Genomic DNA, 23,075 nt, shown 5'->3' on the forward strand with positions numbered 1-23,075 from the left:
CCACCTCCCCCCATAATGCACTGTACACAGCAACCACCTCCCCCATAATGCACTGCACACAGCAACCACATCCCCCCATTATGCACTGCACACAGCAACCACCTCCCCCCATAATGCACTGCACACAGCAACCACCTCCCCCATAATGCACTGCACACAGCAACCACCTCCCCCATAATGCACTGCACACAGCAACCACCTCCCCCATAATGCACTGTACCCAGCAACCATCCCATAATGCACTGCAAACCACCTCCCCCATAATGCACTGTACAAAGCAACCACCTCCCCCATAATGCACTGCACAACCACCTCCCCCATAATGCACTGCACAACCACCTCCCCCATAATGCACTGCACAACCACCTCTCCATAATGCACTGTACACAGCAACCACCTCCCCCATAATGCACTGCACACAGCAACCACATCCCCCATTATGCACTGCACACAGCAACCACCTCCCCCCATAATGCACTGCACACAGCAACCACCTCCCCCATAATGCACTGCACACAGCAACCACCTCCCCCATAATGCACTGCACACAGCAACCACCTCCCCCATAATGCACTGTACCCAGCAACCATCCCATAATGCACTGCAAACCACCTCCCCATAATGCACTGTACAAAGCAACCACCTCCCCCATAATGCACTGCACAACCACCTCCCCCATAATGCACTGCACAACCACCTCCCACATAATGCACTGCACAACCACCACCCCATAATGCACTGCACAGAGCAACCAACTCCCCCGTAATGCACTGGACACAGCAACCACCTCCCCCATAATGCACTGCACAACCACCTCCCCCATAATGCACTGTACACAGCAACCACCCCCCATAATGCACTGTACAACCACCTCCCCCATAATGCACTGCACAACCACCTCCCCATAATGCACTGCACACAGCAACCACCTCCCCCATAATGCACTGCACAACCACCTCCCCCATAATGCACTGTACAACCACCTCCCCCATAATGCACTGCACAACCACCTCCCCCAATAATGCACTGTACAACCACCTCCCCCATAATGCACTGCACAACCACCTCCCCCATAATGCACTGCACACAGCAACCACCTCCCCCATAATGCACTGCACAACCACCTCCCCCATAATGCACTGCACAACCACCTCCCCCATAATGCACTGCACAACCACCTCCCCCATAATGCACTGCACAACCACCTCCCCCATAATGCACTCCACAACCCCCTCCCCCATAATGCACTGCACACAGCAACCACCTCTCCGCATAATGCACTAAACACAGCAACCACCTCCCCCATAATGCACTGTACACAGCAACCACCTCCCCCCATAATGCACTGCACCCAGCAACCTCCTCCTCCCATAATGCACTGCACCCAGCAACCCCCCCCATAATGCACTGCAGTGTGTGTTCTTACATGCTGGGTGTGAACGTGATGTCCTTGGCTCTGTGTTGCAGAGCTGACAGCTTAGAGATCTGGAGGAACTGCTGTCAACCCCCCCATAATGCACTGCACAACCACCTCCCCCATAATGCCCTGCAGTGTGTGTTCTTACATGCTGGGCATGAACGGGATGTCCTTGGCTCTGTGTTGCAGAGCTGACAGCTTAGAGATCTGGAGGAACTGCTGTTCAGAGACTTTCCCTCTGGGCAGCGTGTTCATCAAGCCCTTACGGTAGTCCGGAAGCACCTGGTAATAACGCGTCGTAACACAGAGCAGACTGTTACACCTGGTCGTCAATGCATCATAGTGTTGTTATACCTGGTTATAATGCATCATCGTGTTGTTATACCTGGTTATAATGCATCATCGTGTTGTTATACCTGGTTGCAATTCATCATGTTGTTATACCTGGTTATAATGCATCATTGTCTTGTTATACCTGGTTATAATGCATCATAAGGCAGAGCTGGTTATTATACCTGGTTATAAAGCATCATAAGGCAGAGCTGGTTATTATACCTGGTTATAATGCATGGTGACGCAGAGCTCGTTGTCAAATTTCAGCGTCTGAGTCCAGACGACCCTCCTGAACCACAGGCTGTAGTCACTGTCCACTGGCTCTGCCTCCGTAGCAATGTCCAGGATGTACTCCCTCTTATTGAGGGGACGGACATTCTGACCTGAAGACGGACGGACGGACAGACAGACAGACAGACAGACAGACAGACAGACAGACAGACAGACAGACTGTAAAATTAAAGTATGGACAGTCTGACAATGTGGTGTGTGTGTGTGTGTGTGTGTGTGTGTGTGTGTGTGTGTGTGTGTGTGTGTGTGTGTGTGAGAGTGAGAGTGAGAGTGAGAGTGAGCGTGTGCGTGTGCGTGTGTGTGTGTGTGTGTGTATATATACACCTCTCTTCGTGACCAGGAAGACAGCGTATTCGTCAACGGCCTCCAGTCTGTGTAGGCCCATCTCATAACACAGCTCCTCGATCACGTCCAGCGCCACCTGCAGCACAGGAGGACACATGATTAGAGCCCACCGTAATACACAGAGAGAGATACACAGAACAGGACATGATCAGAGCCCACCGTAATACACAGAGAGAAATACACAGAACAGGACATGATCAGAGCACACCGTAATACACACAGAGAGAGAGAGAGAGAGAACATGATCAGAGCCCACTGTAATACACATAGAGAGAGAGATAAACACAACAGAACCCACTGTAATAAAGAGAGAGAGATACACACAACAGAACCCACTGTAATACACACAGAGAGAGAGAGAGAGATACACACAACAGGACATGGTCAGAGCCCACTGTAATACACAGAGAGAGATACACACAACATAACATGATCAGAGCCCACTGTAATACACAGAGAGAGAGAGATACACAACAGGACATGATCTGAGCCCACCATAATACACACAGAGAGAGAGAGAGATACACACAACAGGACATGATCAGAACCCACTGTAATACACAGAGAGAGAGAGATACACACAACAGAACCCACTGTAATACACAGAGAGAGAGAGAGATACACACAACATAACATGATCAGAGCCCACTGTAATACACAGAGAGAGAGATACACACAACAGAACCCACTGTAATACACAGAGAGAGAGAGAGAGAGAGAGATACACAACAGGACATGATCAGATCCCACCATAACACATAGAGAGAGAGAGAGAGAGATACACACAACAGGACATGATCAGAGCCCACCGTAATACACAGAGAGAGAGATATACACGCAACAGAGCCCACCGTAATACACAGAGAGAGAGAGAGAGAAAGAGAACATGATCAGAGCCCACCGTAATACACAGAGAGAAAGAGAGATACACAGAAAAGGACATGATCAGAGCCCAGCATATTACACAGAGAGAGAGAGAAACACAAAACAGAACCCACCGTAATACAGAGAGAGAGAGAGATACACACAACAGAACCCACTGTAATACACAGAGAGAGAGAGAGATACACACAACAGAACCCACTGTAATACACACAGAGAGAGAGATACACACAACAGAACCCACTGTAATACAGAGAGAGAGAGAGAGAGATACACACAACTGAGCCCACTGTAATACACAGAGAGAGATACACACAGCATAACATGATCGGAGCCCAGTGTAATACACAGAGAGAGAGAGAGAGAGAGAGATACACAACAGGACATGATCAGAGCCCACCATAATACACAGAGAGAGAGAGAGAGAGAGAGTTACACACAACAGAACATGATCAGAGCCCACTGTAATACACACAGAGAGAGAGATACACACAACAGAACCCACTGTAATACACAGAGAGAGAGAGAAACACAACAGGACATGATCAGAGCCCACTGTAATACACACAGAGAGAGAGATACACACAACAGAACCCACTGTAATACACAGAGAGAGATACACACAACAGGACATGATCAGAGCCCACTGTAATACACAAAGAGAGAGAGAGAGAGACACACAACAGGACACACTGTAATACACAGAGAGATATACACACAACAGGACATGATCAGAGCCCTCTGTAATACACAGAGAGAGAGAGATACACACAACAGAACCCACTCTAATACAGAGAGAGATATACACACAACAGGACATGATCAGAGCCCACTGTAATACACAGAGAGAGAGAGAGATACACAACAGGACATGATCAGAGCCCACTGAAATAGACAGAGAGAGATACACACAACAGAACCCACTGTAATACACAGAGAGATATACACACAACAGAACATGATCAGAGCCCACTCTAATACAGAGAGAGAGAGAGAGATACACACAACAAAACCCACTGTAATACACAGAGAGAGATACACACAACAGGACATGATCAGAGCCCACTGTAATACACAGAGAGAAATACACACAACAGAACATGATCAGAGCCCACTCTAATACAGAGAGAGAGAGAGATACACACAACAGAGCCCACTGTAATACACACAGAGAGAGAGAGAGAGATACACACAACAGAACCCACTGTAATACAAATAGAGACAGAGATACACACAACAGAACCCACTGTAATACACACAGAGAGATACACACAACAGAACATGATCACTGCCCACTCTAATACACAGAGAGAGATATAAACAACAGAACCCACTGTAATACACACAGAGAGAGAGATACACACAACAGGACATGATCAGAGCCCACTGTAATACACAGAGAGAGATACACACAACAGAACCCACTGTAATACACACAGAGAGAGATAAACAGAACAGAGCCCACTGTAATACACAGAGAGAGAGATACACACAAGATAACCTGATCACTGCCCACTGTAATACACAGAGAGAGATACAAACAACAGAACCCACCATAATACACACAGAGAGAGAGAGATACACACAACAGAACATGATCAGAGCCCACTGTAATACACAGAGAGAGAGAGATACACACAACAGAACCCACTGTAATACACAGAGAGAGAGATACACACAACAGAACCCACTGTAATACACAGAGAGAGAGAGAGATACACAAAACAGGACATGGTCAGAGCCCACTGTAATACACAGAGAGAGAGATACACACAACAGAACCCACTGTAATACACACAGAGATACAGACAACAGATCCCACTGTAATACACAGAGAGAGAGATACACACACAACAGGACATGATCAGAGTCCACTGTAATACAGAGAGAGAGAGAGAGATACACACAACAGGACATTGTCAGAGCCCACTGTAATACACACAAGAGAGAGAGATACACACAACAGAACCCACTGTAATACAAAGAGATATATACACACAACAGGACATGATCAGAGCCCACTGTAATACAGAGAGAGAGAGAGATACACACAACATAACATGATCAGAGCCCACTGTAATACACAGAGAGAGAGATACACACAACAGAACCCACCGTAATACACACAGAGAGAGAGAGAGAGAGATACACAACTGGACATGATCAGAGCCCACCGTAATACACAGAGAGAGAGATATACACGCAACAGAGCCCACCGTAATGCACACAGAGAGAGAAAAACAGAACAGAGCCCACTGTAATACACAGAGAGAGAGATACACACCAGGACATGATCAGAGCCCACTGTAATACACAGAGAGATATACACACAGGACATGATCAGAGCCCACTGTAATAAACACAGAGAGAGAGATACACAGAACAGAACCACTGTAATACAGAGAGATATATACACACAACAGGACATGATCAGAGCCCACTGTATTACACAGAGAGAGAGAGATACACACAACAGAACCCACTGTAATACACAGAGAGAGATACACACAACAGAACCCACTGTAATACACACAGAGAGAGAGATACACACAACAGAACCCACTGTAATACACACAGAGAGAGAGATACACACAACAGAACCCATTGTAATACAGAGAGAGAGAGAGATACACACAACAGAACCCACTGTAATACAGAGAGAGAGAGAGAGAGATACACACAACTGACCCCACTGTAATACACTGAGAGAGATACACACAGCATAACATGATCGGAGCCCACTGTAATACACCGAGAGAGAGAGAGAGAGAGAGAGATACACAACAGGACATGATCAGAGCCGACCATAATACACAGAGAGAGAGAGAGAAAAAGTTACACACAACAGAACATGATCAGAGCCCACTGTAATACACACAGAGAGAGAGATACACACAACAGAACCCACTGTAATACACAGAGAGAGAGAGAGAAACACAACCGGACATGATCAGTGCCCACAGTAATACACACAGAGAGAGAGATACACACAACAGAACCCACTGTAATACACAGAGAGAGATACACACAACAGGACATGATCAGAGCCCACTGTAATACACAGAGAGAGAGAGAGAGACACACAACAGGACACACTGTAATACACAGAGAGATATACACACAACAGGACATGATCAGAGCCCTCTGTAATACACAGAGAGAGAGAGATACACACAACAGAACCCACTGTAATACAGAGAGAGATATACACACAACAGGACATGATCAGAGCCCACTGTAATACACACAGAGAGAGAGAGATACACACAACAGGACATGATCAGAGCCCACTGTAATACACAGAGAGAGAGATACACACAACAGGACATGATCAGAGCCCACTGTAATACACAGAGAGAGAGATACACACAACAGGACATGATCAGAGCCCACTGTTATACACAGAGTGAGAGATACACACAACAAAACCCACCGTAATACAGAGAGAGAGAGAGAGAGAGATACACAACAGGACATGATCAGAGCCCACTGTAATACACAGAGAGAGAGAGAGATACACACAACAGAACATGGTCAGAGACCAAAGTAATACACAGAGAGAGATACACACAACAGAACCCACCGTAATACACACAGAGAGAGAGAGAGAGATACACACAACAGAACATGGTCAGAGCCCACTGTAATACACAGAGAGAGATACACACAACAGAACCCACTGTAATACACAGTGAGATATACACACAACAGAACATGATCAGAGCCCACTCTAATACAGAGAGAGAGAGAGAGAGATACACACAACAAAACCCACTGTAATACACAGAGAGAGATACACACAACAGAACATGATCAGAGCCCACTCTAATACAGAGAGAGAGATACACACAACAGAGCCCACTGTAATACACAGAGATAGAGAGATACACACAACAGGACATGATCAGAGCCCACTGTAATACACAGAGAGAGATACACACAACAGAACCCACTGTAATGCACACAGAGAGAGAAAAACAGAACAGAGCCCACTGTAATACACAGAGAGAGAGATACACACCAGGACATGATCAGAGCCCACTGTAATACACAGAGAGATATACACACAACAGGACATGATCAGAGCCCACTGTAATACACACAGAGAGAGAGAGATACACAGAACAGAACCACTGTAATACAGAGAGATATATACACACAACAGGACATGATCAGAGCCCACTGTAAAACACAGAGAGAGAGAGATACACACAACAGAACCCACTGTAATACACAGAGAGAGATACACACAACAGAACCCACTGTAATACACACAGAGAGAGAGATACACACAACAGAACCCACTGTAATACACACAGAGAGAGAGAGATACACACAACAGAACCCACTGTAATACACAGAGAGAGAGTACACACAACAGAACATGATCAGAGCCCACTGTAATACACAGAGAGAGAGAGATACACACAACAGAACCCACTGTAATACACAGAGAGAGATACACACAACAGGACATGATCAGAGCCCACTGTAATACACAGAGAGAGAGAGAAAACACACAACAGAACACACTGTAATACACAGAGAGATATACACACAACAGGACATGATCAGAGCCCTCTGTAATACACAGAGAGAGAGAGATACACACAACAGAACCCACTGTAATACAGAGAGAGATATACACACAACAGGACATGATCAGAGCCCACTGTAATACACACAGAGAGAGAGAGATACACACAACAGGACATGATCAGAGCCCACTGTAATACACAGAGAGAGAGAAATACACACAACAGGACATGATCAGAGCCCACTGTAATACACAGAGAGAGAGATACACACAACAGGACATGATCAGAGCCCACTGTTATACACAGAGTGAGAGATACACACAACAAAACCCACTGTAATACAGAGAGAGAGAGAGATACACACAACAGGACATGATCAGAGCCCACTGTAATACACAGAGAGAGAGAGAGATACACACAACAGGACATGATCAGAGCCCACTGTAATACACAGAGAGAGATACACACAACAGAACGGCCCACTGTAATACACACAGAGAGAGAGAGATACACACAACAGAACATGGTCAGAGCCCACTGTAATACACAGAGAGAGATACACACAACAGAACCCACTGTAATACACAGAGAGATATACACACAACAGAACATGATCAGAGCCCACTGTAATACAGAGAGAGAGAGAGAGATACACACAACAGAGCCCACTGTAATACACAGAGAGAGATACACACAACAGGACATGATCAGAGCCCACTGTAATACAGAGAGAGAGAGATACACACAACAGAACCCACTGTAATACACAGAGATAGAGAGATACACACAACAGAACATGATCAGAGCCCACTGTAATACACAGAGAGAGATACACACAACAGAACCCACTGTAATACACACACAGAGAGAGAAAAAACAGAACAGAGCCCACTGTAATACACAGAGAGAGAGATACACACACAGGACATGATCAGAGCCCACTGTAATACACAGAGAGAGATACACACAACAGGACATGATCAGAGCCCACTGTAATACACACAGAGAGAGAGAGATACACACAACAGAACCCACTGTAATACACGAGAGATATATACACACAACAGGACATGATCAGAGCCCACTGTATTACACAGAGAGAGAGATACACACAACAGAACCCACTGTAATACACAGAGAGAGATACACACAACAGAACCCACTGTAATACACACAGAGAGAGAGATACACACAACAGAACCCACTGTAATACACACAGAGAGAGAGATACACACAACAGAACCCACTGTAATACACAGAGAGAGAGAGATACACACAACAGGACATGATCAGAGCCCACTGTAATACACAGAGAGAGAGATACACACCAACAGAGCCCACTGTAATACACAGAGAGAGAGAGATACACACAACAGGACATGATCAGAGCCCACTGTAATACACAGAGAGAGAGAGATACACACAACAGAACCCACTGTAATACACAGAGAGATATACACACAACAGGACATGATCAGAGCCCACTGTAATACACACAGATTGAGAGATACACACAACAGAACCCACTGTAATACAGAGAGAGATATACACACAACAGGACATGATCAGAGCCCACTGTAATACACAGAGATTGATATACACAACAGGACATGATCAGAGCCCACTGTAATACACAGAGAGAGAGATACACACAACAGGACATGATCAGAGCCCACTGTTATACACAGAGTGAGAGATACACACAACAAAACCCACTGTAATACAGACAGAGAGAGAGAGAGAAATACACAACAGGACATGATCAGAGCCCACTGTAATACAGAGAGAGAGAGAGAGAGATACACACAACAGGACATGGTCAGAGCCCACTGTAATACACAGAGAGAGATACACACAACAGAACCCACTGTAATACACAGAGAGATATACACACAACAGAACATGATCAGAGCCCACTCTAATACACAGAGAGAGAGAGATACACACAACCAGAACCCACTGTAATACACAGAGAGAAATACACACAACAGAACATGATCAGAGCCCACTGTAATACACAGAGAGAGAGATACACACAACAGAACATCCACTGTAATACACACAGAGAGAGATACAACAGAACAGAGCCCACTGTAATACACAGAGAGAGAGATACACACAACAGAACCTGATCACTGCCCACTGTAATACACAGAGAGAGATACAAACAACAGAACCCACCATAATACACAGAGAGAGAGATACACACAACAGGACATGATCAGAGCCCACTGTAATACACAGAGAGAGAGATACACACAACAGAACCCACTGTAATACACAGAGAGAGAGATACACACAACAGAACCCACTGTAATACACGAGAGAGAGAGAGAGATACACACAACAGGACATGGTCAGAGCCCACTGTAATACACAGAGAGAGAGATACACACAACAGAACCCACTGTAATACACACAGAGAGATACACACAACAGATCCCCACTGTAATACACAGAGAGAGAGAGTACACACACAACAGGACATGATCAGAGCCCACTGTAATACACAGAGAGAGAGAGATACACACAACAGGAAATTGTCAGACCCACTGTAATACACAGAGAGATAGATACACACAACAGGACATGGTCAGAGCCCACTGTAATACACACAGAGAGAGAGATACACAGAACAGAACCATGTAATACAGAGAGATATATACACACAACAGGACATGATCAGAGCCCACTGTAATACACAGAGAGAGAGAGATACACACAACAGGACATGATCAGAGCCCACCGTAATACACACAGAGATAGAGATACACACAACAGAACACAATGTCACACAGAGAGAGAGAGATACACACAACAGAACCCACTGTCATACACAGAGAGCGAGAGAGATACACACAACAGAACAAGATCAGAGCCCACTGTAATACACAGTGAGAGAGAGAGATACACAAAACAGGACATAATCAGAGCCCACTGTAATACACAGAGAGAGAGATATACACACAACAGGACATGATCAGAGCCCACTGTAATACACACAGAGAGATACAAACAACAGAACCCACTGTAATACACAGAGAGAGAGAGAGATACACACAACAGGACCTGATCAGAGCCCACTGTAATACACAGAGAGAGATAAACACCACAGGACATGATCAGAGTCCACTGTAATACACAGAGAGAGAGAGACATACACACCACAGGACATGATCAGAGCCCACTGTAATACAGAGAGAGAGAGAGAGAGATACACACAACAGGACATTGTCAGAGCCCACTGTAATACACAGAGAGATATACACACAACAGGACATGATCAGAGCCCACTGTAATACACACAGAGAGAGAGAGAGATACACACAACAGGACATGATCAGAGCCCACTGTAATACACAGAGAGAGAGAGATACACACAACAGGACATGATCAGAGCCCACTGTAATACACACAGAGAGAGAGATACACACAACAGGACCTGATCAGATCCCACTGTAATACACACAGAGAGAGAGATACACACAACAGAACCCACTGTAATACACAGAGAGAGATACACACAACAGGACATGATCAGAGCCCACTGTAATACACAGAGAGAGAGAGAGAGAGACACACAACAGGACACACTGTAATACACAGAGAGATATACACACAACAGGACATGATCAGAGCCCTCTGTAATACACACAGATTGAGAGATACACACAACAGAACCCACTGTAATACACAGAGAGAGATACACACAACAGGACATGGTCAGAGCCCATTGTAATACACAGAGAGAGATACACACAACAGAGCCCACTGTAATACACAGAGATAGATACACACAACAGGACATGATCAGAGCCCACTGTTATACACAGAGTGAGAGATACACACAACAGAACCCAATGTAATACACAGAGAGATATACACACAACAGGACATGATCAGAGCCCACTGTTATACACAGAGAGAGAGAGATACACACAACAGGACATGAAGAGCCCACTGTAATACACAGAGATAGATATACACACTACAGGACATGATCAGAGCCCACTGTAATACACAGAGAGAGAGAGAGATACACACAACAGGACATGATCAGAGCCCACTGTAATACACAGAGATAGATATACACAACAGGACATGATCAGAGCCCACTGTAATACACAGAGAGAGAGAGAGAGATACACACAACAGAACATGGTCAGAGCCCACTGTAATACACAGAGAGAGATACACACAACAAAACCCACTGTAATACACAGAGAGATATACACACAACAGAACATGATCAGAGCCCACTCTAATACAGAGAGAGAGAGAGATACACACAACAGAGCCCACTGTAATACACACAGAGAGAGAGATACACACAACAGGACATGATCAGAGCCCACTGTAATACACAGAGAGAGATACACACAACAGAACCCACTGTAATACACACAGAGAGAGATAAACAGAACAGAGCCCACTGTAATACACAGAGAGAGAGATACACACAACATAACCTGATCACTGCCCACTGTAATACACAGAGAGAGATACAAACAACAGAACCCACCATAATACACACACAGAGAGAGAGATACACACAACAGAACATGATCAGAGCCCACTGTAATACACAGAGAGAGAGATACACACAACACAACCCACTGTAATACAGAGAGAGAGAGAGAGATACACAAAACAGGACATGGTCAGAGCCCACTGTAATACACAGAGAGAGAGATACACACAACAGAACCCACCGTAATACACAGAGAGAGAGAGATATACACAACAGGACATGATCAGAGCCCATTGTAATACACAGAGAGAGATACACACAACAGAGCCCACTGTAATACACAGAGAGAAATACACAGAACAGAACATGATCAGAGCCCACTGTAATACACACAGAGAGAGAGAGAGAGAGAGAGATACACAGAACAGGACATGATCAGAGCCCACCGTAATACACAGAGAGAAATACACAGAACAGGACATGATCAGAACCCACTGTAATACACAGAGAGAGAGAGATTCACACAACAGAACATGATCACTGCCCACTGTAATACACAGAGAGAGAGATACACACAACAGAACCCACTGTAATGCACACAGAGAGATACACACAACAGATCCCACTGTAATACAGAGAGAGAGAGAGAGATACACAAAACAGGACATGGTCAGAGCCCACTGTAATACAGAGAGAGAGAGATACACACAACAGATCCCACTGTAATACAGAGAGAGAGAGAGATACACACACAACAGTACATGATCAGAGCCCACTGTAATACAGAGAGAGAGAGAGAGAGAGATACACACAACAGGACATGGTCAGAGCCCACCGTAATACACACAGAGAGAGAGATACACACAACAGAACCCAATGTCACACAGAGAGAGAGAGATACACACAACAGAACCCACTGTCATACACAGAGAGAGAGAGAGAGAGAGAGATACACACAACAGAACAAGATCAGAGCCCACTGTAATACACAGAGAGAGAGAGAGATATACACAAAACAGGACATAATCAGAGCCAACTGTAATACACAGAGAGAGAGAGATATACACAACAGGACATGATCAGAGCCCACTGTAATACACACAGAGAGATACAAACAACAGAACCCACTGTAATACACACAGAGAGAGAGAGATACACACAACAGGACCTGATCAGAGCCCACTGTAATACACAGAGAGAGATAAACACCACAGGACATGATCAGAGTCCACTGTAATACACAGAGAGAGAGAGACATACACACCACAGGACATGATCAGAGCCCACTGTAATACACGAGAGAGAGAGAGATACACACAACAGGACATTGTCAGAGCCCACTGTAATACACAGAGAGATATACACACAACAGGACATGATCAGAGCCCACTGTAATACACAGAGAGAGAGAGAGATACACACAACAGGACATGATCAGAGCCCACTGTAATACAGAGAGAGAGAGAGATACACACAACAGGACATGATCAGAGCCCACCGTAATACACAGAGAGAGAGACATACACACAACAGAACACACTGTCACACAGAGAGAGAGAGATACACACAACAGAACCCACTGTCATACACAGAGAGAGAGAGATACACAACAGAACAAGAGAGCCCACTGTAATACACAGAGAGAGAGAGATACACACAACAGGACATGATCAGAGCCCACTGTAATACACACAGAGAGATACAAACAACAGAACCCACCGTAATACACACAGAGAGAGAGAGATACACACAACAGAACCTGATCAGAGCCCACTGTAATACACAGAGAGAGATACACACCACAACATATCAGAGTCCACTGTAATACACAGAGAGAGAGAGACATACACAAAACAGGACATGATCAGAGCCCACTGTAATACACAGAGAGAGAGATACACACAACAGAACCCCACTGTAATACACAGAGAGAGAGATATACACACAACAGGACATGATCAGAGCCCACTGTAATACACAGAGAGAGATACACACAACAGAACCCACTGTAATACAGAGAGATAAAGAGATACACACAACAGGACCTGATCAGAGCCCACTGTTATACACACAGAGATAGAGATACACACAACAGAACCCACTGTAATACACAGAGAGATATACACACAACAGGACATGATCAGAGCCCACTGTAATACACAGAGAGAGAGAGAGATACACACAACAGGACTGCAGAGCCCACTGTAATACACAGAGAGAGAGAGACACACAACAGGACATGATCAGAGCCCACTGTAATACACACAGAGAGAGAGAGAGATACACACAACAGAACGCCACTGTAATACACAGAGAGAGATACACACAACAGAACATGATCAGAGCCCACTGTAATACACAGAGAGAGAGAGAGAGAACACACAACAGAACCCACTGTAATACACACGAGAGATATACACACAACAGGACATGATCAGAGCCCTCTGTAATACACAGATTGAGAGATACACACAACAGAACCCACTGTAATACACAGAGAGATATACAAACAACAGGACAGACAGAGCCCACTGTAATACACAAGAGAGAGAGATACACACAACAGGACATGATCAGAGCCCACTGTAATACACAGAGATAGATACACACAACAGGACATGATCAGAGCCCACTGTTATACACAGAGAGAGAGATACACACAACACAACCCACTGTAATACAGAGAGAGATATACACACTACAGGACATGATCAGAGCCCACTGTAATACACAGAGAGAGAGATACACACAACAGAACCCACCGTAATACACAGAGAGAGAGAGATATACACAACAGGACATGATCAGAGCCCATTGTAATACACAGAGAGAGATACACACAACAGAGCCCACTGTAATACACAGAGAGAAATACACAGAACAGAACATGATCAGAGCCCACTGTAATACACACAGAGAGAGAGAGAGAGAGAGAGATACACAGAACAGGACATGATCAGAGCCCACCGTAATACACAGAGAGAAATACACAGAACAGGACATGATCAGAACCCACTGTAATACACAGAGAGAGAGAGATTCACACAACAGAACATGATCACTGCCCACTGTAATACACAGAGAGAGAGATACACACAACAGAACCCACTGTAATGCACACAGAGAGATACACACAACAGATCCCACTGTAATACAGAGAGAGAGAGAGAGATACACAAAACAGGACATGGTCAGAGCCCACTGTAATACAGAGAGAGAGAGATACACACAACAGAACCCACTGTAATACACACAGAGATACACACAACTGATCCCACTGTAATACAGAGAGAGAGAGATACACACACAACAGTACATGATCAGAGCCCACTGTAATACAGAGAGAGAGAGAGAGAGAGATACACACAACAGGACATGGTCAGAGCCCACCGTAATACACACAGAGAGAGAGATACACACAACAGAACCCAATGTCACACAGAGAGAGAGAGATACACACAACAGAACCCACTGTCATACACAGAGAGAGAGAGAGAGAGAGAGAGATACACACAACAGAACAAGATCAGAGCCCACTGTAATACACAGAGAGAGAGAGAGATATACACAAAACAGGACATAATCAGAGCCAACTGTAATACACAGAGAGAGAGAGATATACACAACAGGACATGATCAGAGCCCACTGTAATACACACAGAGAGATACAAACAACAGAACCCACTGTAATACACACAGAGAGAGAGAGATACACACAACAGGACCTGATCAGAGCCCACTGTAATACACAGAGAGAGATAAACACCACAGGACATGATCAGAGTCCACTGTAATACACACAGAGAGAGAGAGAGAGATACACACAACAGAACCCACCGTAATACACAGAGAGAGAGAGATATACACAACAGGACATGATCAGAGCCCAATGTAATACACACAGAGAGAGAGAGATACACACAACAGAACCCACTGTAATACAGAGAGAGAGAGAGAGATACACACAACAGGACCTGATCAGATCCCACTGTAATACACAGAGAGAGATACACACAACAGAACCAACTGTAATATACACAGAGAGAGAGATACACACAACAGGACATGATTAGAGCCCATTGTAATACACAGAGAGAGAGACATACACACAACAGGACATGATCAGAGCCCACTGTAATACACAGAGAGAGAGAGATACACACACCAGAACCCACTGTAATACACAGAGAGAGAGATACACACAACAGAACATGATCACTGCCCACTCTAATACACAGAGAGAGATACAAACAACAGAACCCACTGTAATACACAGAGAGAGAGAGGTACACACAACAGGACCTGATCAGAGTCCAGTGTAATACACAGAGAGAGAGAGAGAGAGAGAGAGATACACACCACAGGACATGATCAGAGCCCACCGTAATACACAGAGAGAGATACACAACACAGGACATGATCAGAGCCCATTGTAATACACAGAGAGAGATACACACAACAGAACCCACTGTAATACACAAAGAGAGATACACACCACAGTACATGATCAGAACCCATTGTAATACACAGAGAGAGATACACACAACAGAACCCACTGTAATACTCACACAGAGAGAGATAAACAGATCAGAGCCCAATGTAATACACAGAGAGAGAGATACACACAACATAACCTGATCACTGCCCACTGTAATACACAGAGAGAGATACAAACAACAGAACCCACCGTAATACACACTGAGAGAGAGAGATACACACAACATAACCCACTGTAATACAGAGAGAAATAGAGATACACACAACAGGACCTGATCAGATCCCACTGTAATACAAACAGAGAGAGAGATACACACAACAGAACCCACTGTAATACACAGAGAGAGATACACACAACATGGCATGATCAGAGCCCACAGTAATACACAGAGAGAGAGACATACACACAACAGGACATGATCAGAGCCCACTGTAATACACACAGAGAGAGAGATACACACAACAGAACATGATCAGAGCCCTCTGTAATACACAGAGAGAGAGAGAGATACACACAACAGAACCCACTGTAATATACACAGAGAGAGAGAGATACACACAACAGGACATGATCAGAGCCCACTGTGATACACAGAGAGAGAGACATACACACAACAGGACATGATCAGAGCCCACTGTAATACACAGAGAGAGAGATACACACAACAGGACATGATCAGAGCCCACTGTAATACACAGAGAGAAATACACAGAACAGAACATGATCAGAGCCCACTGTAATACACAGAGAGAGAGAGAGAGAGAGAGAGATACACAGAACAGGACCTGATCAGAACCCACTGTAATACACAGAGAGATAGAGAGATACACACAACAGGACATGATCAGAGCCCAATGTAATACACACAGAGAGAGAGATACACACAACAGGACATGATCAGAGCCCACTGTAATACACAGAGAGAGAGAGACATACACACAACAGGACATGATCATAGCCCACTGTAATACACAGAGAGAGAGAGATACACACAACAGGACATGATCAGAGCCCACTGTAATACACAGAGAGAAATACACAGAACAGAACATGATCAGAGCCCACTGTAATACACAGAGAGAGAGAGAGAGAGAGAGAGAGAGAGATACACAGAACAGGACATGATCAGAGCCCACCGTAATACACAGAGAGAAATACACAGAACAGGACATGATCAGAACCCACTGTAATACACAGAGAGAGAGATACACACAATAGAACCCACTGTAATACACACAGAGAGATACACACAACAGATCCCACTGTAATACAGAGAGAGAGAGAGAGATACACAAAGCAGGACATGGTCAGAGCCCACTGTAATACAGAGAGAGAGAGATACACACAATAGAACCCACTGTAATACACACAGAGAGATACACACAACAGATCCCACTGTAATACACAGAGAGAGAGAGATACACACAACAGAACCCACTGTCATACACAGAGAGAGAGAGAGATACACACAACAGAACAAGATCAGAGCCCACTGTAATACACAGAGAGAGCGAGAGATATACACAAAACAGGACATAATCAGAGCCAACTGTAATACACAGAGAGAGAGATATACACACAACAGGACATGATCAGAGCCCACTGTAATACACACAGAGAGATACAAACAACAGAACCCACTGTAATACACAGAGAGAGAGAGAGAGATACACACAACAGGACCTGATCAGAGCCCACTGTAATACACAGAGAGAGATAAACACCACAGGACATGATCAGAGTCCACTGTAATAAACAGAGAGAGAGAGAGAGAGATACACACAACAGAACCCACCGTAATACACAGAGAGAGAGAGATATACACAACAGGACATGATCAGAGCCCATTGTAATACACAGAGAGAGATACACACAACAGAACCCACTGTAATACACAGAGAGAGAGAGATACACACAACAGGACATCATCAGAGCCCACTGTAATACACACAGAGAGAGAGAGATTCACACAACAGAACCCACTGTAATACAGAGAGAGAGAGAGATACACACAACAGGACCTGATCAGATCCCACTGTAATACACAGAGAGAGATACACACAACAGAACCCACTGTAATATACACAGAGAGAGAGATACACAAAACAGGACATGATTAGAGCCCACTGTAATACACAGAGAGAGAGACATACACACAACAGGACATGATCAGAGCCCACTGTAATACACAGAGAGAGAGAGAGACACACACAACAGAACATGATCAGAGCCCACTGTAATACAGAGAGAGATACACACAACAGAACCCACCGTAATACACAGAGAGAGAGATACACACAACAGGACATGATCATAGTCCACTGTAATACACAGAGAGAGAGATACACACAACAGGACATGATCAGAGCCCACTGTAATACACAGAGAGAAATACACAGAACAGAACATGATCAGAGCCCGCTGTAATACCCAGAGAGAGAGAGAGAGATACACAGAACAGGACATGATCAGAGCCCACCGTAATACACACAGAGAGAGAGAGAGAACATGATCAGAGCCCACCGTAATACACAGAGAGAAATACACAGAACAGGACTTGATCAGAGCCCACCGTAATTCACACACAGAGAGAGATACACACAACAGAACCCACTGTCATACACAGAGAGAGAGAGATACACACAACAGAACCCACTGTAATACACAGAGAGAGAGATACAAAACAAACAGAACCAACTGTAATACACGAGAGAGAGATACACACAACATGACATGATCAGAGCCCACTGTAATACACAGAGAGAGAGATTACACACAACAGAACCCACTGTAATACACAGAGAGAGAGAGAGGATACACACAACAGGACATGATCATAGCCCACTGTAATACACAGAGAGAGATACACACAACAGCACATGATCAGAGCCCACTGTAATACACAGAGAGAAATACACAGAACAGAACATGATCAGAGCCCACTGTAATACACAGAGAGAGAGAGAGATACACAACAGGACATGATCAGAGCCCATTGTAATACACACGAGAGAGAGATACACATGATCAGAACCCACTGTAATACACAGAGAGAGAGAATACACACAACAGGACATCATCAGAGCCCACTGTAATACACACAGAGAGAGAGATTACACACAACAGAACCCACTATAATACAGAGAGAGAGAGATACACACAACAGGACATGATCAGATCCCACTGTAATACACAGAGAGAGATACACACAACAGAACCCACTGTAATATACACAGAGAGAGAGATACACACAACAGGACATGATCAGAGCCCACTGTAATACACAGAGAGAGAGACATACACACAACAGGACATGATCAGAGCCCACTGTAATACACAGAGAGAGAGAGATACACACAACAGAACATGATCAGAGCCCACTGTAATACAGAGAGAGATACACACAACAGAACCCACCGTAATACACAGAGAGAGTGATACACACAACAGAACCCACTGTAATACACAGAGAGAGAGATACACAACAGACAGAACCCACTGTAATACAGAGATAGAGATACACACAACAGAACATGATCAGAGCCCACCATAATACACAGAGAGAGAGAGAGATACACACAACAGGATATGATCAGAGCCCACTGTAATATACACAGAGAGAGAATACACCAGGACATGATCAGAGCCCACTGTAATACACAGAGAGAGAGACATACACAGAACAGGACATGATCAGAGCCCACTGTAATACACAGAGAGAGAGAGAATACACAGAACAGGACATGCAGGCCCACTGTAATACACACAGAGAGAGAGAGACACATGACAGAGCCCACTGTAATACACAGAGAGAGAGATACACAACACATGATCAGAGCCCACTGTAATACACAGAGAGAGAGATACACCCAACAGGATCAAGCCACTGTAATACACAGAGAGAGAGATATACACACAACAGAACCCACTGTAATACACAGAGAGAGAGATACAAACAACAGAACCCACTGTAATACAGAGAGAGAGATACACACATCATAACATGATCAGAGCCCACTGTAATACACACAGAGAGAGATTTACACACAACAGAACCCACCATAATACACAGAGAGAGATACACACTACAGGACATGATCAGAGCCGACTGTAATACACAGAGAGAGATACACACAACAGAACCCACCTTAATACACAGAGAGAGAGATACACACAACAGGACATGATCAGAGCCCACTGTAATATACACAGAGAGAGAGATTCACACAACAGGACATGATCAGAGCCCACTGTAATACACAGAGAGAGAGACATACACACAACAGGACATGATCAGAGCCCACTGTAATACACAGAGAGAGAGAGATACACACAACAGAACATGATCAGAGCCCACTGTAATACAGAGAGAGATACACACAACAGAACCCACCGTAATACACAGAGAGAGTGATACACACAACAGAACCCACTGTAATACACAGAGAGAGAGATACAAACAACAGAACCCACTGTAATACAGAGATAGAGATACACACAACATAACATGATCAGAGCCCACCATAATACACAGAGAGAGAGATACACACAACAGGATATGATCAGAGCCCACTGTAATATACACAGAGAGAGAGATACACACAACAGGACATGATCAGAGCCCACTGTAATACACAGAGAGAGAGACATACACACAACAGGACATGATCAGAGCCCACTGTAATACACACAGAGAGAGAGAGAGATACACACAACAGAACATGATCAGAGCCCACTGTAATACAGAGAGAGATACACACAACAGAACCCACCGTAATACACAGAGAGATACACACAACAGAACCCACTGTAATACACAGATAGAGAGATACAAACAACTGAACCCACTATAATACAGAGAGAGAGATACACACAACATAACATGATCAGAGCCCACTGTAATACACAGAGAGAGAGATATTTACACACAACAGAACCCACCGTAATACACAGAGAGAGATACACACAACAGGACATGATCATAGCCCACTGTAATACACAGAGAGAGAGATACACACAACAGCACATGATCAGAGCCCACTGTAATACACAGAGAGAAATACACAGAACAGAACATGATCAGAGCCCACTGTAATACCCAGAGAGAGAGAGAGAGATACACAGAACAGGACATGATCAGAGCCCACCGTAATACACACAGAGAGAGAGAGAGAACATGATCAGAGCCCACCGTAATACACAGAGAGAAATACACAGAACAGGACATGATCAGAGCCCACCGTAATACACACAGAGAGAGAGATACACCCAACAGGACACACTGTAATACACACAGAGAGAGAGATACACACAACAGAACCCACTGTAATACACAGAGAGAGCGATACAAACAACAGAACCCACTGTAATACAGAGAGAGATATACACACAACATAACATGATCAGAGCCCACTGTAATACACACAGAGAGAGATTTACACACAACAGAACCCACCATAATACACAGATAGAGATACACACTACAGGACATGATCAGAGCCGACTGTAATACACAGAGAGAGATACACACAACAGAACCCACCGTAATACACAGAGAGAGAGATACACACAACAGGACATGATCAGAGCCCACTGTAATATACACAGAGAGAGAGATACACACAACAGGACATGATCAGAGCCCACTGTAATACACAGAGAGAGAGACATAGACACAAGAGGACATGATCAGAGCCCACTGTAATACACAGAGAGAGAGAGATACACACAACAGAACATGATCAGAGCCCACTGTAATACAGAGAGAGATACACACAACAGAACCCACCGTAATACACAGAGAGAGAGATACACACAACAGGACATGATCATAGCCCACTGTAATACACAGAGAGAGAGAGAGATACACACAACAGGACATGATCAGAGCCCACTGTAATACACAGAGAGAGAGAGAGAGATACACACAACAGAACCCACTGTAATACACAGAGAGAGAGAGACACACACAACAGGACATGATCAGAGCTCACTGTAATACACAGAGAGAGATAGAGATACACACAACAGGACACACTGTAATACACAGAGGGATATACACACAACAGGACATGATCAGAGCCCTCTGTAATACACACACAGAGAGAGAGAGAGATACACACAACAGGACACACTGTAATACAGAGAGAGATATACACACAACAGGGCATGATCAGAGCCCACTGTAATACACAGAGAGAGAGAGAGATACACACAACAGAACATGGTCAGAGCCCACTGTAATACACAGAGAGAGATACACACAACAGAACCCACTGTAATACACAGAGAGTGACACAC

The 23,075-nt window shown here is 44.5% G+C and overlaps 1 protein-coding gene across 1 annotated transcript in view; it reads right to left on the reverse strand.

The window, feature by feature from the left end:
* LOC106592580 (unconventional myosin-XV) overlaps positions 1-23,075 on the reverse strand; it is a 261,893-nt gene that overhangs the window by 10,033 nt on the left and 228,785 nt on the right. The window contains exons 56-58 of the mRNA XM_045692035.1: positions 2,366-2,462; positions 1,973-2,133; positions 1,566-1,699 (exon numbers count right to left, since the gene is read on the reverse strand). Of these exons, the coding sequence (XP_045547991.1) occupies positions 1,566-1,699; positions 1,973-2,133; positions 2,366-2,462 (392 nt within the window). The remainder of the gene's footprint in view (positions 1-1,565; positions 1,700-1,972; positions 2,134-2,365; positions 2,463-23,075) is intronic.

This window comes from Salmo salar, chromosome ssa12, assembly GCF_905237065.1.
Source record: "Salmo salar chromosome ssa12, Ssal_v3.1, whole genome shotgun sequence".
Taxonomy (NCBI): Eukaryota; Metazoa; Chordata; class Actinopteri; order Salmoniformes; family Salmonidae; genus Salmo; species Salmo salar.